General features: G+C 38.0%; 3 protein-coding genes and 4 non-coding genes across 25 annotated transcripts in view; 4 read left to right on the top strand and 3 right to left on the bottom strand.

The window, feature by feature from the left end:
* The window catches only part of hts (adducin 1-like protein hts), a 33,412-nt gene extending 19,485 nt beyond the window's left edge, over positions 1-13,927 (bottom strand). For 4 of the 18 annotated variants that reach the window (XM_089260692.1, XM_089260691.1, XM_089260690.1 and 1 more), the window contains exons 1-2: positions 12,414-12,999; positions 6,650-6,714 (exon numbers count right to left, since the gene is read on the bottom strand). The gene's annotated coding sequence lies outside the window, so the exon portion shown is untranslated. Of the gene's footprint in view, positions 1-6,649; positions 6,715-12,399; positions 13,050-13,813 lie in introns of those variants that run through there. The other 14 variants (XM_089260679.1, XM_089260681.1, XM_089260680.1 and 11 more) reach the window with 14 other exon arrangements.
* On the top strand, positions 1,446-1,527 carry TRNAS-CGA (transfer RNA serine (anticodon CGA)). Its single transcript has one exon. It is a non-coding gene; the product is annotated as a tRNA-Ser (tRNA).
* On the top strand, positions 1,728-1,800 carry TRNAV-AAC (transfer RNA valine (anticodon AAC)). The gene has a single exon. It is a non-coding gene; the product is annotated as a tRNA-Val (tRNA).
* On the top strand, positions 2,089-2,161 carry TRNAV-AAC (transfer RNA valine (anticodon AAC)). Its single transcript has one exon. It is a non-coding gene; the product is annotated as a tRNA-Val (tRNA).
* A 188-nt stretch (positions 13,928-14,115) lies between the features above and the next one.
* Spt-I (serine palmitoyltransferase subunit I) lies at positions 14,116-16,247 on the bottom strand. The gene is made up of 6 exons (XM_089260699.1): positions 16,065-16,247; positions 15,891-15,948; positions 15,338-15,828; positions 14,936-15,263; positions 14,503-14,868; positions 14,116-14,439 (listed from the first exon to the last, which is right to left on the bottom strand). The coding sequence occupies exons 2-6, from the start codon at positions 15,936-15,938 to the stop codon at positions 14,275-14,277; spliced, it is 1,398 nt and encodes a 465-aa protein (XP_089116825.1). The 5' UTR covers positions 15,939-15,948; positions 16,065-16,247; the 3' UTR covers positions 14,116-14,274.
* Positions 16,248-16,557: 310 nt separating this feature from the next.
* On the bottom strand, positions 16,558-25,025 carry LOC108657961 (uncharacterized). 2 transcript variants are annotated; one of them, XM_030388756.2, is made up of 10 exons: positions 24,577-25,025; positions 23,576-24,337; positions 22,497-23,372; positions 21,938-22,437; positions 21,349-21,477; positions 19,912-20,083; positions 18,108-19,027; positions 17,833-18,034; positions 17,518-17,600; positions 16,558-17,445 (listed from the first exon to the last, which is right to left on the bottom strand). In XM_030388756.2, exons 1-10 carry the CDS (start codon positions 24,725-24,727, stop codon positions 17,272-17,274), a joined length of 3,969 nt encoding a protein of 1,322 aa, XP_030244616.1. In that variant the 5' UTR covers positions 24,728-25,025; the 3' UTR covers positions 16,558-17,271. The 2 variants fall into 2 exon arrangements, with proteins under 2 accessions (XP_030244616.1, XP_030244615.1); XM_030388755.2 differs by having other exon boundaries at positions 16,558-17,448; positions 24,577-25,024.
* Positions 25,026-25,553: 528 nt separating this feature from the next.
* TRNAW-CCA (transfer RNA tryptophan (anticodon CCA)) lies at positions 25,554-25,625 on the top strand. The gene has a single exon. It is a non-coding gene; the product is annotated as a tRNA-Trp (tRNA).
* The last annotated feature ends 315 nt before the right edge of the window (positions 25,626-25,940 follow it).

The following is a 25,940-nucleotide window of genomic DNA, read 5'->3' on the forward strand; positions in this document are numbered from 1 at the left end:
AGCTAAAAACAAAAACAAACAAATATTCACTGCTGCACGCATACGAAAAGAGACTACGTCTTGAGTTGACCTTTTTGCACGGAAACAAACATCAATTAAATTTAGGCGTTGCTGACGACAACTTCAGCTGTCTCTAGCTGCCTCTGTTATCTGCGCACAGTTGACATTATGCAATTATATAATTATGTATATATAAATAGTCTATTTGGCAGTTGATGACACGCCCATTATTTTAATGAGCCAAAGCTAAGGTTGTGTTGAATGCGAAAATTGAGTGACACAATATAAGTTTATGTTAATAACATGATTATGTTACATACAACTGTTATTAACAGAATTTCAACTATGATGTTAATATATGCAAATGCTTTAACATTTGCATGCCATACACAAATATTTAGGATCAAGCTTTGCAAAATATTAACAGCACAGAGTAAATGTTAAGAGCATAACACTGTTAAAGTAACCATTGCTATTACAAGCATATGCAATTGATTTTGAAGTGCTCAGCATACTGAAGAATCCAATTATGCATTCAATTTATTAATTATCACACTCTCACATACACTCAAAGTTTAAGGCGTTCAATTAACCCCAAAAAAACGAACACCCTATATATAATTTTCACACATGTGCGAGCGTTAATTAAATTTCTCAAGTATTCATTCAGCGTTACTAGAGGAATCTTACGTAATATTTCAGTCAACTAGAGCAGACAACAATAAGCCAGCAATAAGGTCATCATCATAATCATCATCATCATCTCAAAACCTCATCAATGAATCCATTCAGTATTCATAATGCAACAAGTCACTCAGTCAGTGGAGCAGCATCAACAGACGCGCTGTTGAAAGATCAGTCAATTTACTGCAGCAACAACAATAATAAATATGGGGAAAAAAGTGCAATAAACTGTAAAAGCTGAGCGCTAAGTGTAAATAATGAGAATTTGTCGCTGCGAGTGACAGATAACCTTCTATTAGAATTAAAATTAGACGCTGTCTGAGCAATATGCATAGAATCTACTACTATTACAGTTACATAAGGTCTACAGTTAAACGACATATTTAATATCCTGATTGTAGGCAGTTACCTAGTGATTAAATTGAATGAATATCTTGAGCTTCTTTAAGCTTTTAAACATTTTGCTATAATTAAAAAAAAACAAAATTAAATTGTTGGCATATTTTACCAAAGCATTACAAATCGTGACTAAAATATAATCAATTTAATACGCCTTTGAATTTGCATCTTATTAAATAGAGTACACTGTAAAGCTATTTTTAAAAATGAATAAATTAATGTGAAAAACCTGATTTTACAAACAGAATTTCTTCCATACATTAGTTTATTCACATATAAACAAGAAGAAAATCAACTCTCAACTAAAAATGAAAATGTGAACTCGAAGCATATACCACGATTTAAACATGCAGCGCACACAAGCAGTCGTGGCCGAGTGGTTAAGGCGTCTGACTCGAAATCAGATTCCCTCTGGGAGCGTAGGTTCGAATCCTACCGGCTGCGATAGTACGAATAATTTTTTTAATAAATATTTTGCTACACAAACAAATCAAAGTTGGTTTATTTGATTTATAAATTGCTTTAAATTTTACTATATAATAATATTATATGCATATAATTGAAGCAGCAGTATACAAAGCAGCAATTCTCTTGCTCAAACAATTTGCACAACTGCTTGGATTTGAGTCAGCCGCATGTCAGCTGTTTCCGTGGTGTAGCGGTTATCACATCTGCCTAACACGCAGAAGGCCCCCGGTTCGATCCCGGGCGGAAACATGTATACATTTTTATTTTATTTTTTTTAATATTTAAAATATAAGCAGTTAATGAACAGGATGTACAAAAATGCATATATGAATTAGTTCTACTTTTATGTATATGTAAATCGTACAAAACAAAAGTATTTTATATGTCATCATTGACTATTTCAAGCCATATATCAAATAACTATTTTTAAATATTAAAATAAAAATATTTTTCTACCAATTCAACAAATTTGTCAACGAATTAGATTTAGTTTACTGCTGTAGTAATGTAGAGCATTTAGCAGCGACAAACACAACTGTTTCCGTGGTGTAGCGGTTATCACATCTGCCTAACACGCAGAAGGCCCCCGGTTCGATCCCGGGCGGAAACATGCTGTAACTTTTTTGGTGCCATTTTCAATACAAAATTATTTTTATTTTTATCAAAATTGCTGCTCGCTCTAAATATATTTTTTTACAACTCTCAAGCATAGAATCGTGCATGGAATTAATAAAATTACAATACTTCGCGCCCGATTGTTACGTTGTCTGCTCTACATTCTCATCACATCTTGCGAATTTTGTTTGTTTTGCTAAGCAGCTCTCTTTCTCTATCTCTTTTCCCTTTCCTTTGTTCGCCTTTCTGCACAAAGTCACGCGACTCACGCAAGTCGCGTGCCTTGCATCACAATACAATAAAATTCTCTCGAGAAGTTGGCGCCGTTGCATGACGCCAAAGATTAACCGATCTCTGACAAATGAAATGCTTTAAGTAAAAATATAGCATACATAATACAGGCATAAAAGAAGAAGAAGAAGACAAACGGAAGGACAGGCGAACAAACAGACAGACAAACAACACACTTGGCGTGTGTCAGTCTGACAACAACAAACAGTTCACTTGTTCACTGTTTATATTTATGAGCGGTTTGGCTCTTCGTTTTAATTTCCCTGAGAAACGGGTATATTGGTTTGTTTGGTTGGTCTTGCGGCTTGAACGGCTATATCGTTTTAGAAGTAAAAATTTAAAGGCTGAACAGATAAAAACTTGAATGAGATCTTAGTTAATGAAACTGTTCCCTATCAGCATTTTATACATTCCCTACAGAGTATTAGATAATCGCGTTTACAGCCCCTCTGTAATATTACAGCTCTTTTTCATTGCATTATTTTCGCTTCTGTCCGCCAAGATTTATATGAGTTTTCAATGGACATGCGGCATAGACAGACAGTTGAATGTTTCATATGATTTATATATATTTGTCATCGACCCAATCTCAAAGTCTTGACTCACTTGGAGAACAGCCAACAAACAAGTTGATATCATATATAAATCTGTACATGAGATTATATATAGGTATGTATATGAGAGATTTTAAGAATAAATTGATATTCGAGCATTGCCCAATTGACTGCGGGTGAAAAGATGCTATTGTTAGTGTCGGCTGATTGTTAAGAAATCAATGGAAATTTATTTAAATCAATCAATCGGAACTGAAGTATAGAAGACTTATGCATGCATCAATATAGTAGATAGCTTAGGCAATACAAATCTTTTAATGTTAGATGTTCAATAAATTACTTTTATGACTTCTTATATTCAGTTGAAGAATTGTAGAAGACTAAATAAAGTATTCAATAGAAAGTGAAACCGTTTTAGGAGTATATTATTCTGAGTAATAATAAAATTCATCAGATAGCAAATAGGTTGAGCAATAAAATTGTTTACTTATATAATTTTTGCTTAGTAAAACAAACTTTAATCTTGTTAAAACATGTTTTGATCTTTTCATTCTCAACTGCTTTCGCATGTCCATTTAAAGGGAAACCTGCACACCTGCAGACCTATTAAAGTTCCATTAGGACATGCAAATATTGTCGTTGACCAATTACTAACGGTTCAAAGGCCCTCCCACACACTGGCACTCGCCCATTGATTATCTGGGTCTCCAAGTAACAGTTAACACGCGCATTGCCTGTGACACATGTGTGTCGCTGTTGACCTGTCGCCAGGCGGGCAGACAGCCGTGGCCCACAAGTTCAACGACACGCGCCCAGCCCCAGAGGAGACAGCTTAAGCTAAGCAAGCCAAACCCCACTCACCGTAAACTGAATTCCACGCGCCAAAGTACCTGCCACACCCACACTGAATATCCTTCCCATTTGTTGCCTTAGAATTCGTCGCCGGCTGCCATTATGAAATTTGTAGCCGGCGCCAAGCGCCAAATCATAGAAATGTGGCGCCACGGTTAACCAAAAGAGAAAGAGCGAGAGAGAGAGAGAGGGAGAGCGGACGACTATTTGAGGAGCGCGTATAGCACGCGAGAGTCGTAAAAAGGTCCTTGTTGGCCTGAGTTTTAGGCGGATATAACAGGAAGTGACGTCACCGCTCGTGGAGGGTGAAATATTTATTTGCTACTTTAAGTGCTTTGTTTTTATCATGGGGGGGTTGAACAAACACAGATAGAGTGAGACAGGGTGGGGGCGTTAGTGGGGTTGTAGAGCATATAATTAAGCATGATGTCATGCTATAGAAATGCGAGAGGTCATTGACATAACGCCGCGTGCTAGGGCAGGACACAGGAAGCCATACAATGTTAAGGACAAACATGGAAAAAATATAATAAATAAACAAGAATGAAATTATTATCATGTCAGGTGGATGGAAAACAATTTTTACACACCGTTTTTTAATTTTTTAAATGTCTTTTGTTTATTTATTTTGTTCATTTTTTATTTGTTTTATTTATTTATTTTTTATTTATTTCTTTTGTTTTTGGTTTTATATATATATATATATATATATATATATATATATATTTATTTTGTTTTTTAATATATATATTTGTTTTTTTTTTTTTTTTTTGTATATATATATATATTTATTTTGTATTTTTAATCTGTTTTATGCGTATTTTTATTTATTTTTTTTTTATTTATTTATTCTTATTTTATTTATTATTGATTTAATTGTTTTTTATTTATTTATTTTAAAATTAAAGTTCTTATTATTATTTTAATATTATCTTGATATATTTTGAATTTTGTTTATTATTATAATTATAGGTTTTACCCAATTCTTTATTTTTAATAACAAATAAACCCCTTTTCTACAATTAAATTTAATTACTTCACTCATTTATCAAATCGAAGCGGAATTGTAGTGAAAAATGTAAAAAGCTTTAAGCCAAATACAATAAAGCACTGCTCATTTTGCTCTTTTATTGCCAAGTGGGTAAAAAGCATTAAAGCAATGTATGATAATAAAATCAAATGGAGGAAAGAAATAAAGGCAAAGGCAGAGGCAGATGCAGAGGCAAAAAAAAAAGTAGTTTCGTCTGGTTCAATGACCCATTTATTTAACTGCTTGGCCTGGATGGCCGTATGGATAGATGTATGGATGGATGGACATGGGCCAAATGCGCACAAGCGAACTCAACTTTCAAGTTGAACAAGAAAACGGGAAAGAAAAATAAAAACTATCATCATTTTTATTATATCTCCAGTCCCAACTCAAACTCCATGCCCTCTCTCTCTTTCTCAATCTTTTGTCTGTTTTGATACTCGTGCCAAATCGCAAACAGTTAGAGTCTATTTAAAACTGCCAAAAACTTATGCGGTTGATAAACTGTTGAGCTGCGTAGTTTGAGCCATAAACCATATGCCCAAAGGGGTGTGTCTTTACATCATTTTTGAGCTAGATTAACGCCAACTTTCTTTTAATTTAGTTATGATTATCTCAAGATTTCTTTTTTTTTCTATATATATTTATTTATTTATTTTTATATTTATTTATTTATTTTTATATTTATTTATTTATTTTTATATTTATTTATTTATTTTTAAATTTATTTTTATATATTTTTTTTTGTCTATTTATTTTATTTTTAATTTTAATATTTATATTTATATTTTTTTTTTATTTTTATTTATTTTTTGTTTATTTATTTATTTATTTTTTTTTATTATAATTTTTTTTATTAATTTTTTTTAATTAAATTTTTTTTATTTATTTATTTTTATTAAATAATTCAGTATTTCTATTTGATACTGTATTGCAGCTATTCCCCATTATGTAGTCTCCCAAGCTGTCAAAATTTGACTTCTCAATGAAAGTGAAATGAAACTCCCAACCGGAATCGAACGCTTGAATAAATTATAAATGTTTGTTAATAAATATTTGGCAAACTAGCAACAGAAATGCAAATTAAACAAAAACTGGTTTTCGCCAAGTGACATCATTCGCCCCGTCTGCCGATTATTATTATTATTATTATTAAAGACGAGATGTGACAAGAGTAAAAACTTGAGAATATATAAATTACAAATGACACATATCACTTAAGTTTTTTCCTTCCTTCTTTTTTTTTGACAGTCAAAACTTAATTATGGCAATTATAATGCCATAAGTTCAAAGAGCAACAGCAAAGAAATAAATGAAAAACTGAGAGCTCAACTTGAAATGCGCTAATAAATGTTCTGTTCTCTGTCTCTCGATCTCTCCATCTCTCTCCCACACAGTGAATCTCTGCCCTGCGTGCCTCAGCATATGATGCAAGAGAAATGTCAACAAGCAAAACGATAGTTGCTCAAGCGAGAGAGAGTGAGGGAGATAGATAGATTTCCAGCAGTGCCGCTGCTGCTGAGGAATAGTGTAAAGTGTAAAGAGCAAAGAAGAGTGTAGATAAATCATTCACAATAATCGTTTGCACATTTTGAAACGTAAATGTTTGCACGCCGATAGCACGCAGTGAAGGCAAGAGTTATGTTGCCTCTTGGCACGTTTGTTTACTCTCCACTTGCGACTTATCGTTATCGATATTGAAGGCGAGTCCACGAGCAGAACAAAAAAAAAGAAAATGAAAATAAATAAAACTCACCTTAAAACCGAATACTTTGCAATTTATTTTGTACAAGTTTCTTTTCTTTTATGCTTTGCCTTTGCCTGCAATAGAATACAGAGAAAACGCAGCATAAATAAAAATGTGTAATGAAGCTGAAGCAGAAGAGTAGAGAGTGAGAAATAGTGACAACATTTTTATGACCCTCGCGCTTGCAGCAAACAAACTAACCGCAAAATGCAGCATAAAAAATAAAACAAGTATAAATATGTTGCAGTGGGGCGCAACCGACTGTTTGATACTTTGCTATGTGCACATACATACAGATATACAAACTGATATATATATACATCATCTATGTATATACATATATAGTCTAGGCAAGCAAAGCTGAAAATTATTGATGCCGCGCGTTCGCAACAACAACTAAGTCGAATGATGTCATGCAAATATTTTTAGCTAGCAGCGCGCGCGTTCAAATACTTTGTTTTTTTTTCGTATGTGTACAACACCCAAGGGGGTGGGGCTGGGGCTGAGAGCGACAGAGTGCGAGCGAGAGAAGAGAGTACGTACGGCAAGCAAAATAATTGAAATATTCATTGCCTGCCTCTGGTGTCAGGCTGGTAACTTATACGGCCATTTTCTTTTACACACACCCCCCGCACACACACACACGTACACGTACACCTATTTTAAAGGTGCTTCCAATTCATTATACTCCAACCTATTTTCATAAATAGCTTTTGTAAAAACAATTTCACACTTTCTACATATTTTTGCATATTAATTACAAGCACTTGATAAACATATAATTTTTTGGGGTGTTTTTGTTCAAAAAAATAAATAAATAAAAATAACAAAGAATAATAAAAAATAATAAAAAAAATAATAATAAAAAAATAATAATAAAAAAATAATAATAATAAAAATAATAATAAAAAAATAATAATAAAAATAATAATAATAAAAATAATAATAAAAAAAAATTAAAAAATGACAAAAAAAATTTATTATTTATGTAAAATAAAACTTAGTCTAATTTCGCAGCTATTTATACATATTTTATTTATTAATTTAAATTAATACTATTTTATAAATTTAAATACAAATCTCTCTTATACAGAATCATAAATTTGCTATAATTCTTCAAAATGTTAAAATTTTCCCAAGTGTAGCAGTAAAACTGTTGGCCGTGTCCACTGTTTTCAATACGCGCATTCATTGAATGCAAAACACAAATTTAAAAAAAAAAAATTAATAATAATACAAAAAATAACCGTTAAAACGCATATCGAATGCCAACTACCAACCATATCGTTTCAGGAATTTAAAGGAGTTTTACACACAATTTTAATACAATAATAATAATTATTATTATGATGCGTGCATTGCATGCGATGCAGCTGCAGCCGCTGCTACCGGTGTTAATTAACAATTTCATTTAAAAGCCTCGCTAACATGCTAGCCATTACTCACACCAAAAGAGCCGACGTCTAAGTGTCTGGCAACCCACTAAATACATATAGAAAAGATAAACTATAAAAAAAAAAAAAACTATGCATGCATAAAATATAAACTATAAAACTAACCAACTATTATATAAGACATTCCAGTTGAAATTTTGCTTTCGTGTGCTTTACAACATTTTGCATTATGAATTAATATGCTGCAATATGATTTTGTGGTTGTTGTTGTTGTTTTTGCTACAAGAGTTGTGGCCGGCCTTTGTCTATATTGTTATTGTTATTGTTATTGTAGTTGTAAAATGACTTTTTATTATGCCGTTTGTGGCTCTTTTGTTGCAACATCATTGGTCTAAAGGCTTTATGTATAAAAAAAAAAAAAAATGAAAAAGAAAACGAGTTTTTCTTTTCTATTCATGTGATGACTTGAAGAGATGCATAAATCAAACACAAAAGAAACGAGTTTTATAGCAATCAGCTTTTTGTTAGCTTTTTTCACGAGAACCAAAACAAAATTCCAAATGAAAATAACTGTTGTTCAAATGTTTTCAGTGCTGTAAAATACTTAATATTGACAATTTCCCTTTTATATTTAAAATTATTCCTTCTTCCATTTGCATTCACAGCGAAGCTGCGGTAAATTGACACAAACCTCAGTAATTATATATTATTGTTTTTTTTTTTCCCATTGAAATTACATTAAAGCCCATTGCAAATTGTTGCAATCAGCGACAATTTTCCCACGCCTCTATTTGAAGCTAATGAAAGGAAATTAACCCAAATATACCAATTGAGATTTTAGCTCAGCAAAATGGGAACAAATGAAGATAATAATAGTCTTATATACTTTTAATTTAAGACAGTTTCAATTGGCAGACAGAGTCGGAGACAGACGGAAACACTGAGCGACCGAAAGAGGCTGCGGCTGCACAGGCTTGAGGAGATATTTCTTTCTTTCTTCTGCTTCAAGCAGGCCTGCATCAAAGGCTGTTTAATAGGGTATATTGTTTTAGTAATAATGTTTGCAACAGTGTTAAGTAATGAGACGTTGATATTAAAGAACTTATATTAGAAACTAGTCTGATTAAAAATAAATAAACGATAGCTTAATAAAATGGTAAATAAATCAAGTTTGATCAATAAATAATAAATATATATAATATAAATGTAGACATTTATTAAATATATGAGCTTAGCTTAGAGCATCTCTTTGTCGTTCACTCCTGGACTCAGACATTGTTGTTTATTTCTTTTCTTTTTGTCTACATTTTTGTTCTTGGCCTCTGCGTACTCTGTGCTCGTTATATGCCACTCGAACTCAGTCTCTTCCCTCTCTCTCTCTCACACACGCTTGCAATCTGCCTCACTCCTTCATAACACTTGGCCATGTATAATTAACAGCATGGTTGTCGTGCCTGAGCTTTTGCAGTCGTCACTCTCTGTCTGTCTGTCTGTTGTTGTTTCTGTCCCCTGCTCTTGGGCCTTCTTGATATTTCTTACAAGATTTAGTTATGCTGCTGCAGCGCATAAGAGTTTACTGTTATTGTTGTTGTTGTTGTTTTACCAGCCTCTCTGTTGCAACTGTACATTCGTCTGTTGTCTCTGTTATGTTATTGTTGTTGCTTGTATTATTGATGAGGAGCTGCAGGCAACAACAGCCACAGTAGAACCCAGAAACATCTCTTTTTAATCTCACTTCTATGGACATAGGTGTTTGTATATACACATATATATTATGTGTGTGTGCGTGTATCGCACGTACGCTACTTTTTTATTTATGCATTTGTTTGCCTCTCGCTTGATGCATTTGTCTAGCTGCAGCAGCAACGGCTGCTCAATTGCCCAAGGCAAAGACGAGTTTACTTTACCTTTCTCACTCTCTCGCTCCCTCTGCTATCTCTCTCTCTCTCTCTCTCTTACTTTTCGCTTGTTTAGATAAATCGTTTGGTATTAGCGCGCGCGCTGTAACAGGGTTGTCAGAGACCCACGATTGAAGCAACAAACGAAGGTTCGGTTCAATTAATCAAATGGAACGTCACAATTATGCATTTAATCTCCAAACATTTTATAACAATTAATCACAGCCTGACATCCAGTGACGTCACTCAAATAGGAAATTAGATAAGCCCAGCTAGCCGTACGCTCGAGTAAACAATTTATACGCACTGCAGTCAATTCCTTGCGAGTTTTCTCAAATAAATAAATCAAAATTATGTATATTTTTTATAGTATTGTCAGTTAGTTATTGTCATTTTCGAGTTTCTATTCTACTTCCGTTACAACCAAAGACACGGCCAACAATAAAAAATAAAAAAAAAACGAATTCAAATCGAAACGAATGTGTCTCATTCAAGCATTTGTTGTCGCTACTTTTCTAGGTTGCCCCAGCCACACAATTGTTTACAGTTTTAACTATGCACTTCCTCCCACAAAAACAAACACACTCACACACACATACACATACATACATTCAGACTTCTCTCCCTCTCTCTCTCTCTCTGTCTGACTGTTTGCCTCATTCATTCAACACTTTAATTTGTCCACTGGAAATAACTAACTGTAGTAGCACAATCTCACAATGGGTTTATTTTTTCTTCATTTATTTTTGTCGTTTGCTTTGCACTGCTATTCTCAGCCACCCGCCCAAAGAGCGTCACAGAGCATAGCTTTTGTTTTCACCTGTTGAAAAGTTTGTCGGCAAAAATAATAAAAATAAAAACTTTTGCATTGCATTAACAAACAAAAATCTCTTTATTAGATACAAATTCAACTACAATTGAGTCGCTTTTTTAGTGCAAAAAGGGGGGAATGAATAATACAAAGAAAAATCATAAACACATACATATTTACTACAGACACACACACACACTCAGCGCACATTTGGGCTGAATTGAAATAAATTATAAAACTCATCAACTGAATGTATGTGTGTGTGTGTGCATATTTATGTATAAGTATTCGCAAAATTGAATTAGCAACAAAAAGCAGCGCGATTCATTAGAAAATGCGCGCTATGACGTCATTGAGCAGTTAATATACCTGATTTATCATACGATCGAGCGCGCAGCACATACGTAAGAGAGAGTCACTGCTCATATATATGTTATATCAACCTGATATGACTGATAACAGTGACTGCTCTGTCAATGACAAATACCAAGTACAAAGAATACTTTACAGACTTTTTTTCTTTTTTATACACGTTTCGTTATGCTGTAATGACTCTATCTCTCGCTCCCTCTCTTTCTCTTTCTTTCCATCTCTAATTGTTCTCTAATTGAAGGCAATAAGAATATGATCGCATGAAAGAAAAAACAAAATAAGAAAACGAGGTCAACTTACTGTCGAATGTCTCACATTCAAATTTATATTCGATTTGAATTCTTACTCGTAAACAGAGCAAACAAAAATTCTTACTAGAGAACCTGGCAAAACACAATTCTGATTAGAAAGAGTGTAGACTTTCGTCTCTGCTACATAGAATTTGCAATTATGTGGCTACACTGTCGATACAACAGCTGTTCAAACGGTTAACCGCTAACCGATATTGATTGCCCAACTAATATCTACAGTGCTTGCAAAACCATTATCGTCTGTCACTAATTCAATAAAAACTAGTTTTCGATATTTACAAATCTGTTTATCACTTGCTCTACACAAAACTAGCTTTTCGTTAAATCGCATGCAAAAGGCACAAAATAAAAACAACAACAAAAACTGCAAAGAAACTTTGCAAAATAAAAGTAGGTCATCGGCGAGACTGAGAAACTTGTAAACAGATGCGCTACGAACAGCGGCAAAATGCATTAGACACGCGTAAGCGTAAATATTTGCCAGTACTTGTATGTGTATGGGTATACTGATAAAGGCGGCAGTTTAAATCAGAAACCTGTATGATGACATGTGTCAGACATGAATAGAAAGCTACAGACTAATATATCTATCCAGCTCCCACCCACCCGAAAGTGAATTAAGAGAGAGCGGAGAGAAAAGTCAAAAGTTCTTCATCACTGACAAGTCAAAGAAAATACGAAAAACACAAATTTTCAGAACGAATATTGAAGACAAAGCAAAAGAGAAAAATACACTCCTCCGGAATGTGCTTGACCGATCCCAAAAAAAAATTTACCGAAAATTGTTGGTGTGAGTTAAAAGATGGCGTCACCGGTCAAACGGCAACCACGCATAACAGTAAACAGCGCGCGCTGTCTATACACATTTCGACACAAAAAATTAACCGAAAAGTGAATAATACAATTAAAAGCACACAAACATGCATACATAACTTAAAAGTAAAAAAAAAAAAAGAATGATATGAAGGTAGACGGGCTCGTACTCACAGTGAATGTTTCGACTTCTGCTTTTTCCAACTTTGACGTAGTCCTCGTTGTTTCTTTTCGCTTTTTCGTTCTTATTGCGTGCTGCTGGGACGTCGTTTACACAAACACAGACACAAGTTCGTCGAAACTGACAAGCACACGCGTTCGTTTTTCGGCTGCTTTATGTATATATTTGTATATACATATGTAGTAAATAAATGAGGGGAGTAAAAAAGAACTATGAAATTAAATTTTATTTATTTAGCAATGATCGTGAATCGCACTACAATTTATTATTTGCATTTGTTATCGCCTGCACTTTGCGCTAGCGGCAACACACGGCGGCAAGGGCTCTCTTTATAACGGCGAATCTAACAATGGCGGGTCTAAGTAACGGCACTTGCACAGCTCACCACGTTTAGCCCCTTTCTTTTATTAATGCAAATTGCTTTTATCACATTCGAATAACCAACTTTAATAACGCAAAGTTGTATACACAGAAATTTAATCAAACGCCACCTTATGACATATAATTTCCTTTTATATTCAATTTCTGTAACGCACACGTCCGTCGCTCAGAAGCGCACGTTAACAACAAAATGAAGAGTGAGAGAGTGCTTACTTCGACTGGAAGCGGTCTAGAACGACAGTGTTGGAAAACGATAAATGGGCGTAGCGATTACTAAATCGGATAATACACATACATATGTTCAGGCCCATTTATTTGATGCTTCGTATATTAAATACCCAAACAAAAAATATATTTATGACATTTTACATATCAAAAGTACATATAAAAAATATAAATTATTGAAAGCAAATGCATTTTTGTTTTTTCATTTTGCGCAAAATTGAGAGAGCGAGACAACTATATAGCATTTTTGGTGCTCTCTGGAAAATGACCGCAAAGCGGCCTGGAAATCATATCATCCTGCAACGCCCAAATCGAAAGGGAATATATGTATGCATGTGTGTGTATGGCGTTTGTATGTATGTTGGTAATAACGAATCTGGTGATCAAAGCATGCGTCAAAAAAACAGCGCCGCTCACGTACATAACGTACGAAAGGAATTGTCAAGTCCTGACGCGGCGACCACAAAATATGCGACACTTATAAGTTTTCTGCAGAAGAGTGTGGAAAAACTATGTCAATTAAGTCAACCGCATATGATATGTACGTTGATTATGTCATATTATTTATTCGAATACACATTCACACACAAACACACGAACGCAATTAACACTTTGGCGGCGTCTTCGCCACCGGTATGCCGTGAAAAAATCGATTGGTGCGTATTGCCTATGCTGCTGGTGTCTTCCACAACATAGTTTAAGAAAGCACCATAAACGTTGAATTGTTATTGATATTTTTTATTATTTCGCGATTTACTAAAAATTTAATAAAATTTGGAGCACTTACACTTCTTAAATGCAAAAATCACACTGAAAATCACAGCGCGACGTGCGTGCTCTCAATTCGGCTTCGTTTCTGAATGATAGTGTGACCAGGTGATATACAATATTTAGTAAAAAATACAGCTAAGTAATCGATAAGCAATAGCTCTGCAATGTTATTGTAGTGCTGTTAGCGGGTCTGTTAAGTTCAAAATCTCGATTGCCAACGAAACAAAAAATGTTAAGTAGATAAATTGAAGATTAATTAAATAAATATCACGTAATACAAATCTGTTCTTTAGTAAATGTCATGTATAAATCAGATAATTTTGTTTATTACATAAATTTTTATTTTGTAATTACTGCTCAAATACAAAGTAGGTTTTGTGCAAATATGATTTTAAAAGCATGTGCTGAGCTTTTGTCATAGGTCAACAAAAATAAACTAGGAACGCAATGAATTCAATTATAGAAAACCAACCGAGCTTAAAGCACAGCAATGGAAACGGCTTCTATAACATCGAAGATTTCCCGAATGTCTTTATCGGTCAGCAAACGATTAACAGCAATGCGAAGACTCGGACGAATTGGCTTGTGTTCCCTGTTCCGCAAGTAGGCGGCTTCTACGACGGCCACGCCTCGTTCAATGCACTTGAAAAGAAATAGAATCGGTTAGCCGAAGGATATGAATATTATTATTATTCAATTACTTACCTTATCTGACACTTGGCTGAACAACTTGCTCTCCACTTCAAAGCTCTCACGGCTTTCGGCCAGGTACAAGTGCTTCACAGGTGACAGCTCGTCGCCGTCCAACTTCAATTTGGTAAATAATTTAAATTGTGTATGCACTTGGCGCGATCTCTCCTGCAGCTGGCCAAAGATTTGCGGTTCGCGCTCGAAGCGATCCAATGCCGAGATCGCTGCTTGGGTTAGCATTGGCGGCAACGAGGCAGAGAAGATGTAACCCAAGCCGGACAGACGCTGGTGTTCGGCTATGAAATGCGAGCCCACACAAAAACCGCCAATGGTGGCCATGGCGCCCTCCATGCTCGCCGATATCAAATCGATCTCATCGCGCTTCAAATAAAATGATTGGAAAATTTATAAATTATCGATAAATTGAACGAAGACTTGGCAAACTTACGTTCACATTGAAGTGCTCGGTTATGCCACGGCCAGTTTTGCCCAACGTACCAAAGGACACGGTCTCGTCCAGGAAAAGACGCAACTTGTATTTCTTGCGCAGCTCCACCAGCTCTGGCAGCGGGCATAGCTTTCCCGTATTCATATAAATGCCCTCGACGACCAGGAAGCGACGCGTCTTTTGCGCCTTCTTTGGGTTCTGCTGATCACGTTTCTCCTGTTGCTGTAGCGAGCGCTCCAGGTCCTGCACATCGTTGTGCTTGAAGAACACAATGGTACTGCGCGAAGCATCCAGGCCCTTTTGTATGGCAAAGTTGACGGCTTCATCACTGGGAGATTAAGGGATTACAAAGCTCTGACAGATTAATAATAAACCAAATCAAGTGGAATCTTGGCAACTCACACATAGATGATGTCGCCACGCTTAGCATAGGCGGGTATGGCGCTGGCCACAGTGGAGAAGCCATAGGAGTAGACAATGGCCTCTTCCAGACCCATGAACTTGGCCAAGCGATCCTCCAGCTCCAGGTGCACATCCATGGTACCGTAGAAGCCACGCGGACCACACGACCCAACGCCATATTTGCGTAGACACTTGCACGCCTCCTCCAGGATCTCATTGTCCTCGAGCAGGCCCAAATAGTTGTGGGAGCCCACATTTAGGCAATCATGCCCGTTGACCACAATGCGCTTGCCCACTCTCGACTCAACGAGGCGAGTATGTAACAACGGATGATCCGGATCCGTGTCGGCGACCAAAGGTTCCGGTTCATATTGTTCAATTAGAGACTCCTGCTGCTCCTTGGACAGCCCGCGACCGCCACGTTTATGCAAGAGCAAAGCTATTACCGTGATTAGCAGCAATGTCTCCAGCACCAGCGCATATGTGGGAGTCTGTAACAGAAACGCGCATATGCATTATTTCTATATAAATATGTATATTAATTCCTACTCACATTACGAAAAATACTGCCGAGTTCATTAAACAACTGTATGCCCATCATTTTGATTTCCCTGCAAACAATGAAAAATCAATTAAAGCAATTGGGCAGGAAAAAAAATGTCACGCCGTTTGTTGTTGCATGCGTCATGCCAACTGTTCTTATCGTATTTGCATGTCTAACGAATACCTTAAGCATTAATGGACGGCCAGCGATATGTGTAATTATATATACAATTTTTATGTTTTAGATAATACACGACGCATTTACTTTATAGCACACACGACTTTTATGTTTATGAAGTTAATACATAGATTGCGACTGCGTGCGCCTATCGTCGGCTTCTATCGATTTCCACTTGACGTGATGCGGCTCGATCTTCGATAGATATTGTACTTAACGAAACATATCGAGCTAGCGCCAATTTCAAGTGTATCGAAATTTAACATTAGCGATATGCTTTTATTAGAGGAGCTGTTAAAATTAAAATTTTAATTCAAATAATTAATTAATAGGAAGAAATGTAGTTTTGTTGACAAAATATTTTAAATTTGCACAGAAAATGAATATATATTTTGTAAATTAAATTAAATATTTTACATTTTATAAGAAAATTCAAACTCTATTCCCAAACCCTATTTTCCCCAAATATATATCATCAATAAATTCAAGACGGTTTAAGTTTTTGTTTGTTTTTGTATATAGATTTATTTGTTAAATTTATTTTGTTTTTAGTTTGTCTTCCAGCAATTCGTTAATGTATAAAATATAAAACAATAATCATAATTAAACGTTAAACAAATTGTACTGTCCTAGATACGTAATGAGCCAAAAGAGAAGTTCAATTAACTTTCCTTTATTGCATTCGTTTGGCAAAACAAGGAAAAGTGTGCTAATTGGCGAAATAAACAAAATATTAATATATATATATATTTAAACCATTTCACATAATGTACAATCAATAAATGTAATATTGGTTTGGATTTTCTATGTGTTTTTGTTTTCTCAATCCGAATGTTGCAATGAAAAAATTGTTGCAAGTAAAGAGTAAATATATTCTCCTTTTTTCTTTAGTTAAAAATTCAACAATTTTTTCTGTGTTTACCAATTTTGTTGTTTGTATAGAGAGAGAGAGAGAGAGTGAGTGCGAGAGACAAACTGCTGTTAAAGTTGCTTTTGTTTGTTTGTTTGGACTTTCCAGACGCTTAAAAACTGTCTACACTAAATTTACGCTCGCTTTCTGTTTGTTTGATTTGTATTATGTTTAAAAACTATACTTTAAAGTTGGGTTTCCATCTTGTGGTTGTGTGTGTGTGAGTGTGTGAATGAATGGGGTTTTGCGACGGCAAAAAAAAAGTGTGCACCGAGATATTAATAGCTGCTTCTTCTTCCTTTTCTATTTCTTGTCGACGCCCGCATTGGACTGTGTAGAGTATGAATATTGAGACCAATAATGATTGGTGGCACCGCCATCATTGTTGCCCGCTGCGCCCGCAGCACCACCCACACTGCCACCACCGACATTATTGTTCGCTGCTCCCCCGCCGGCGCCCTGCTGATGCTGCTGCTGCTGCTATCGATGATGTGATAGAAATTAACGATTTATCGATATATTGTTGTTGGAAGACTGTCGCTCGCTCACCTGCCACCAGGACATCCATTGCTGTTGCTGCTGCTGTGGATCAGCGCCTTGCCAAGCGGATTGCTGCTGCTGGTTGCCATAACCTGCTCAAGACACAGGCAATCAATCAATTAATCAATCAATCAATCAATCGTTGCCCCAACTACCAACTGCCTACTCATATCGGAACTCGCTCCATCAACCACCAGGCAAATAAATGAATTCCACATCGAATATTAAGTTATAAGTTTATTTGCGGCACGACAACAGAGCGAGTTGGTTTCTATAGGTAAGCAGTTGTTGCCAGGTGTTTCTGTGGTTGTTGCTGCTACCTACCCTGCATCTGATTATAGTTCCAATATTGTTGTTGTTGTTGCTGTTGGCCTGCTGCGGTCTGATGCGTTTGCTGCTGCTGATATTGTTGCTGCTGCTGTTGTTGTGGCGGCTGCTGCTGCCAAACGCCGGCCGGCTGATGATGCGTCTGCTGCTGCTGTTGCTGGTGCTGGGCATAGGTGCTCCATTTGCCACTTAGCGCGGACTGCAAACAGAATAGAGTAGGAACATTATATAGAGTGATTGCTGGAGATGGGCGTGAGTGCTTCTCTGCTTACCTTGGAGCCGGACTGCTGACCTCCACTCGACTTGTACTGATCGTAGCTGGCTACCTGGGCCGAGTTATTGCCGTATTTGGGCAGCGCTTGTGCAGCTGACCGCTCATAGCCACCGCGACTATCTTCTTTGGTGTCGCGGTGGCCATGCCGAAAATCCCGTTGTTGATGATTACCGCCGCCGGAGCGATAGCTGCTGCTTTGGCTGCTGCCTCGATTACGATCATTGCTGCCTAGACGATTGCGATCATTGCCGCCGCGATCTCGATCGCGATAATCTCGCGAGCTGCCGCCGCCACCGCCACCGCCACCATAGCCGCGATCATCATAGCCACTCCTGCGATTGTTTTGCATCCAATTCTGTTGGCCACCACCGCCGCCGCCGCCACCACCGCTGCCACCATAACCACGATTGCGATTATCATAGCCACGGCTGCCGCCGCCCATGTTGCCGCCACCGCCACCACCATAGCCGCGATCATCGTAGCCGCTTCGGCGATTATTCTGCATCCAGTTTTGCTGACCGCCGCCGCCGCCGCCGCCTCCGCTGCCGCCATAGCCACGATTGCGATTGTCATAGCCACGGCTACCACCGCCGCCTCCACTGCCGCCGCCGCTGGAGTAGCTACCGCCGCCGCCTCCACCTCCGCCGCCGCGCCTCGAGTCGCTCCAGCGACTGTCGTGACGCTGTCCGCCATGATCGCGACGCCGCTCATCAAAGTGACGATTGCGATGCCTGTCATCGCGTCGATAATTATCGCGTCCGCCGCGCGACCTCTTGTCACGCGACCTGTCCGCATCGATGGCCTTCTTGCCCTTCTCATTGTACTTCTTGACCTCGGCCTTGGCCTCGTCCCCGCTCAGCTCCGTGTAGATGATGTCGTCAAACCAGCCAAACTCCAGCGAGGGCAGCGTGAAATTGGCTGCAAAAAGAGTGTGCGAGTGTATATTATTATCATGTCGAGCATTGTGCAACACTGGCAAAGAGTTTTTCATCAATTTTATACACATTACACTTTAAGAGAGACAGAGAGATTAAGAGAGGGGCAGACGGAGAGAGATCAAGTGGGTTGGGGAGAGAGACAGTAAATTGGTGGGGGACGGGGGAAATAAGGGATAAAGGTAGGTGTAGGGGTTTGGTACGTTCAGCTGGCAATGTGTTCAAGGCAAAGTGAGAGAGAGAGAGAGAGAGAGAGAGAGAGAGAGAGAGAGAGAGAGAGAGAGAGAGAGAGAGAGAGAGAGAGAGGGAGAGTGAAATCAAGCTTAAAGCTTCAGTTGATTGAAATTCTAAGATCGGATTTGGATTAATATTTAAAGAATATTGGAATATTGGTTGTGAGAAATAACGGACCACAGTAAAGCCCTTTTTTATAGATCTATGTAAATCGGACAAATATGGATATATAATAATAATCTCTTTTTGGAACTGCCAGCTGACTTTTTTTTTTGGTTATGTTTCTTATAGGAAATAATGGTAATGATCAATATTGATGATGAAGTATAAAAAAATGAATTTAAAGATGGCTTAGAATTACAGTAAATAACAGTTACAAATACATAAGAGAATGCAGCTGCTTACAGGCTAATAAATATATAAGTTACACAAAATAAGCATTAAATATATTCTCTTTTTTTTTTCTTTGTAATATATGCACTCAATATATATTGTATATATATACATATAGATATATTGTTTTATATTACGCACTAATAATTTGCCGTTTCTTAATTGATTCGTATATATTTTTTTTTTTTTGTTTATAGAGTTTTTTTTTCGTTGCTTGTGGTTGTGGTAGACAATATTTACCTCGTAAGTTATTTATTGTTGATTCTTTAACTGTAAAAGCATTTCCCTTTTCCTCTTTATCGGCGATGCGACGTTTCAATTCATCTTCGCCGGGTATGCAAACAACCGCAATACGCTTGAAGTCGCTAAAACCTTTCATTTTACGTCGCTGGGCCGAGGCATACGCATTCGTCTACAAGAATTATACAGTTGGTTGGTTGATTGGTTGGTTGTTTGGTCGGAATCGAGAGTTGTTTGATTGGTTGTTTGTTGAATCGATTTGGAATTGATTGGTTGGTTGGTTGGTTGGTTGAATGTTGTTGCGTTGTTGGTCAGTTGTTGGCCAGGTGGTGAAACACGTTGATGATTGCCGATTGCCTGGGATCGGGCTCGAATTGAGCCCCCACTTGGCGCCCAGGCTGACGCAGTTGTTCATGTTGTTGTCGTTGTTCGCCCTCGCTTATAAACTAACACATACCTGAATTACATATATATACACCTATATATATGTGCGTCTGTCTGTCTGTCTGTGTGTGTGTGTATGTGTGCGTGTTTGCTACTCCGCCAGGGAGTGTGCATTGCCATACACTACAAATATGCCCGCTTCTGCATCAGATTGGCAGAACGAAACAACAGTTGACTCAATATATAGTTGCAAAAGAATTAACATAATTTATACATATACATAACTGTATACATATAGAGAGAGAGAATATTATATATATATATGTAGTACAGCAGTGGCCTCTGTCGTTGGCATTTAGAGAGATAGAGAGTAGGTATAGTAGTAGAGGTAACTAAGACGATACGATTTTCATTTTTTTGAATTGAATTGTGTGTAATTGTAGTTGAATTGTTGTTGTTGTTTATTTTGTACTTTACTTACAGTGGCTTCCTTGCCGCACGCTCCCCTCCTTCATTGCATCATCTTGCTGCCAAAAACTCATACTCAACTTCATCTCTCCTCATCTCCATCTCAATGCCCTTCATCTGCTACAGTCAACTGTTGCACCTAAAACTTATGCTTAATACAAATACAAATACAAATACTTACACGCTTCAACACACACTCTTATGTAATACTAAATTATCGGATCAACTTAATGCCTAACACATACCTTCACAGCTTTTCTGCTCTGTTGGCGTCGCTAGCGACGCTTGGGCTCTTCTCTCATATTATTAACATTATTTTTTTTTTCATATATGAGCAATCAAATGCATATTTCAAATTTACAAAAACATAAAAAAAAAATAATATCCCTTTTTTTTTTTTTTTGTTTTTTTGAATAATCAGGGACTGTTCATCAACGCTTGTTTCGTGTTTTTTTGGTCTTTTTTCGTTCGGTTCGTTTGTGTTTTAGTGTATTTTGTATGTGTGTGTGTGTGTGTGAGAATGTTCGTGTGTGTGTGTCTAGTTGTCTGTGTGTGTGCTTGTTGGTCATTTGTTTGAAGTTTTACCTGATCGAGTATAAAATTGCGACGCCGCTTCATAGCAATGTCTTCCAGGCCGCCGAGGCTATTCAAGCAGATCTCGTACACCTTATCCCAGCGACCTTTGTGCACAGTTTTGCGCGATTCTCCATCAATCTACAAAGAAACAACAAATATTTAAACAAAGTTTTCAATTGCGATAAGAAACTATTAGTCATTATTGCAATGATTCACTTAACTATACTACTTAGAAAATATATATTTTCCATGTTAATAAATGCCCGACTGGCATATACCCTGACCCTTTGGTTTCCTCAGAGACAACTCAGCTCGTCATCCTCATTCTTCTACCTGTGACATACATTTCCACAAAATCTGAACACCCTAAATTTCCATTTACAATGGATTTATAGTTTATTTATGTGGAAAACTAACAGAAAACACCTGTGCTATATAGAGCTAAGCCATATAAACTATCTGCTACCATAATAAACATTTACAATGAAATAGAACTATTTATACCATATTATAAATATTATTGAACACTCTTTAGTCTACTAAGCTAATCTATCCAGCTAAATCTCTATCTTAACTACTTTTTTCCTTCCACACTTACCGTCATTTTGGCTATTATGGAATCAGGTCCAATGACTTCGTAACGCTTGTCGGCGTTCTCAGCAACATGCTTGAGTGTCCAGTGCGTCTTGCCGGCACCGGGCAGGCCCACAAGCAGAATAACCTCGCATTCCTTGCGCGAGGCAGGACGCTGAGGACCGGGCACCAGTTGCTCGATGGGCACCAAAGCCAATAGTACATAGCCCGGCAAAAGGGCGACAGTGTCCCGTGGCACGGGCACAACATCCTCGTACTCCTCTTCAGCCGCTTGTGACTTTTCAGCAGACTTCTCCGTTTCGGATTCAGTTTTGGTACGCTTGTTGGGCGATGGGCCGTCCTCGTCCTCATCCTCAGCATTGGCTGACGCTTCATTGCTTTTGGCTGACTCTTTGGCAGCTGCCTCTGGCTCGGCTGCAGCCTCAGCATCAGGCACGCTGTCGCCATTGGTGACCGCTGCTGACTCAGTGGGCACAGCAGCTGTAGCTTCAGCCGCTTCCTCAGCTGAAAATGAAGGGAATTTTCATTATAAATGTAACATTAAATGCAGTTGATTAACTCACCAGGTTCCATTGCCTGATCCTGTGATGCAGCCTCAGCGCCCTCAGCCTGTTCTGCCTGCTCCGATTGCGACTCTCCCTCGCCGCCAGCCTCTTTGGACTGCTCATCTTCAGTGGGTTTACTGCTGGCATCTGCATTGGCCTCCGGCTCTGTCTCCGCCTCGGCCACTTTGTCGCCATCTTCCTCGCCCGCAGCTGGTTTCGCTTCATCGTCCTTCTTCTCGGGCTCATCATCGTCAGCGGTCGCCTCGTCCAGCACCTTCCACTTCTCACCATCGTTGTCATCGTCTTTATGCGACTCGGCACGTTGCTTGCGACGCTTGCGTGTCGGCCGTTCGGCATTGACGAGCAGCTCCTCGGCATTGGAGAAGTTCACTGTGTACTCGTAGCCCTTGGTGACAATATGCGGAAAGAGAGCACCGTCCTCGCCCAGACTGCTCTTCTCAAACTCATGGGCAATGCCCAGATCTTCGCCATTCAGCGTGTACCTGATGTTGCACGGCGTACTCTCCAGATCCAAGTAGCATCCAATTACATCGTCCAGCTGATATGGCTTGCCATAATCTTTGAATTCGCCATTGTTGGCCTTGCGGCCGCTCTCGCAATAGCCATAGGAATGTTCAGCTTCGCCCAGCAACAGCGATGACTGCGGCGTCGAGAAGCCCACACGAAAGCCTCGCACATGCGGCTCATCACGGAAATGATGCGCATTCTCTGGCACAATCTCCTCCGACAATTGCACCTCAAAGCATACCTTGCCCTCGCGCACGCCGTAATTGGCGCGTGCACCAGACCAAATAAGTGAATAGATTTCCGGGGCCAATGGCTTTGCCGACGTAAAATTGGTAGAGTCAATGACCAGATGGATATCAGAATCAACTGATGGGGGAAAGAAGATAATACATAAATAAATTAATGAAAATATATTAATATAGATCATTATATTATTTCAAATAAATCATTAGCTAATCAAAGCTAAGCTCTTAATGAAGATCTAAATTTAAGAGGATTTAAAAATTTATGAAAATTCAGATCTTCATTATCTTGATTATCAATGAATCAATTTGCAATGCTTCACTTACACCAACTGAGGCCCACTTTGTTTTCCTCTATGGTGGGCTCATCCTCGGCTACGGTACGTTGCTCCTCCACAGCTGCACCACCCTTGGAGTCGCGCTTATCGCCACTGCGACGTTTGGGTGAGCGAGAACTGCTGCGCGAGCGAGTTTTACTGTGTGAACGCTTGCGTCGTTCGCTCGACTTTTCTTGCTCTTGCTCCTGCTGTTGTTGCTTGTCGTCTTCCTTGTCTGTTTTGGTTCCGGTGCCAGCATCATCATCCACGTCCATTTTTTCACCATCGTTACCATTGGATTGGTGTGCGACATTCTCCGCATCAGCATTAGCATCGCCATCGGCATCTGCATCATTATTCTCTGCTTCTTGCGTTGCTATTTCCGCTGGTTTGTTGAAATCATTGGAGTCTTCTTGATTTTCTGTTTCCATAGTTGCGGGCTCCTCTGACATAGCAACATCTTCATCTTGTGTTGCTGACGGTGCAGCAGAGTCCGTTTGCTCTTCTTCTTCTTCCTCTGCGACCTGCTTGGCTTGATCATCCGGTTGCGTTTCCTGCTGCTCTTGTTCCTCCTCTTGCTCATCCTCTTCAACTTCTTCTACTTCTGCTCCCGAAGCAGACTCAGCTTCCGGCTCGGCTCCATGTTGTTCCTCCTCCGCTAGAGTCTCTAACTCTGGCTGAGTCGCAACTGGAGCTGCCGCAACCGGTGACGGTGATCGCGACATAGATCGTGTCCGACGTTGTCGACGGCTAGGTGTAACTGGGGCGCCATCTGTCGTGTGCGAAAAAAAAATGCAGTTCATATCAAATTCGAATTTGGGTTATATAAGGCGCGTTTACAATATACAAGACAAACACGCTGAGCCGAGTTACACGCACACACACACATTGAAAACCGTTCAAAATTGTATAGTACACATACATACACACACGGGCACACACTACACACTCATGCATTCGAAACCACAGTGATGCATACATACACACACATATGCACACATACTAGCTTACCTCCATCGCCGCCGCCGGCGGCAGAACCTTCCACATGTGCTCTCAAGCGCTCGATGAGCACTGCTTTTACACCTTTGGTATCAAGACCACGCGTCTGTAATTCGGTACGCAGGTCTACCACTTTCATCTTATCCAACTTCGCCAAATCCATTTTTTCGCTTCAATCTTGGAATGGCGGCAGGAGCGCGTCACGCACAAAAATATATACACACACACTCACGCGCACAACTGAGGCGAAATGAAAACGTATTATAGACGAAGTAAAAGCTATGCAATGTTAGCGCGTTTACTTAGAAAACGAATTTTTTTGTTGCTATTTCGCAAATATAGCGAATCAAATAAATTTTCGCAATTGCATTCGCATTTATTGCGAATAAATAATGGCTAAAACCTATACCGAGAACGCGTTGATGTGAAGTTGGCTGCGATTAACAATGCACGGAATGCCAAAAGCTATCGATGAGTTGAAATATGTTGCATGAGTAAGAGCACCTCTAATTTGAAGTTATCGATAGATAGAGCCTTGCACGATGTTTAAATCAATTGTTTATTATGTTTTTTACAAATTGACACATTTTATAATTATGGAAAACAATATTGCCTGTTTGATTAAATTCTTTAGGAAATGAAATTAACCTACTGCTTTCAACTATAATATATCAGCATATATGTATATATATATCTGGTAAGATATATATATATATGGTAAGAAATGATATGACAATTAGCTATGAATTCATATGAATACTTTACACTATTATTCTGTTACTATGTTAACAATATTAATTTTTTTGTGTAAAATTGTCTGAACTTGCATCAAAATTTCAAACATAATATCGTTACCTGAAGAAATATTTGTTTCAGCACTAACAAGTGGCATTTAATATTTTTCTCTTAGTGGCAACGCTATACAAATCTGGATACCCTAAAATGTGGCAATGCAAGTCAAATATTCAATTTGCTGCCATTTATTTGATGACTCCGTGGCGCAACGGTAGCGCGTCTGACTCCAGATCAGAAGGTTGCGTGTTCGATTCACGTCGGGGTCAAATGTGAATAATTTTTTTTATTTTCAATAAGTTTCAAATTTAACCTAACTTAGTCAAGATATACTAATATATTTTATGCTTAATCTAGTTTTATTGTTTTTTCTTATCTTTTCTTTATTAAGAAAATAAATTATTGTTAGTTTATTTTGTTAACCTTTGCGCTATGCCCACAACTGTTCAATAATCAATTTAGTTAATCAGGCATGCGACGTTTTTCCAACTAGTAAGCTCAAACTAAATGTGACAGCATGAATTACAATTCATTGTTAGATGCAAACAAAATACGTATTTAATTTATTATTGTTTCTCGCTTAA

This window comes from Drosophila navojoa, chromosome 5 (genome assembly GCF_054131105.1).
Source record: "Drosophila navojoa isolate 15081-1374.11 chromosome 5, UAZ_NAV_1.0, whole genome shotgun sequence".
NCBI lineage: Eukaryota > Metazoa > Arthropoda > Insecta > Diptera > Drosophilidae > Drosophila > Drosophila navojoa.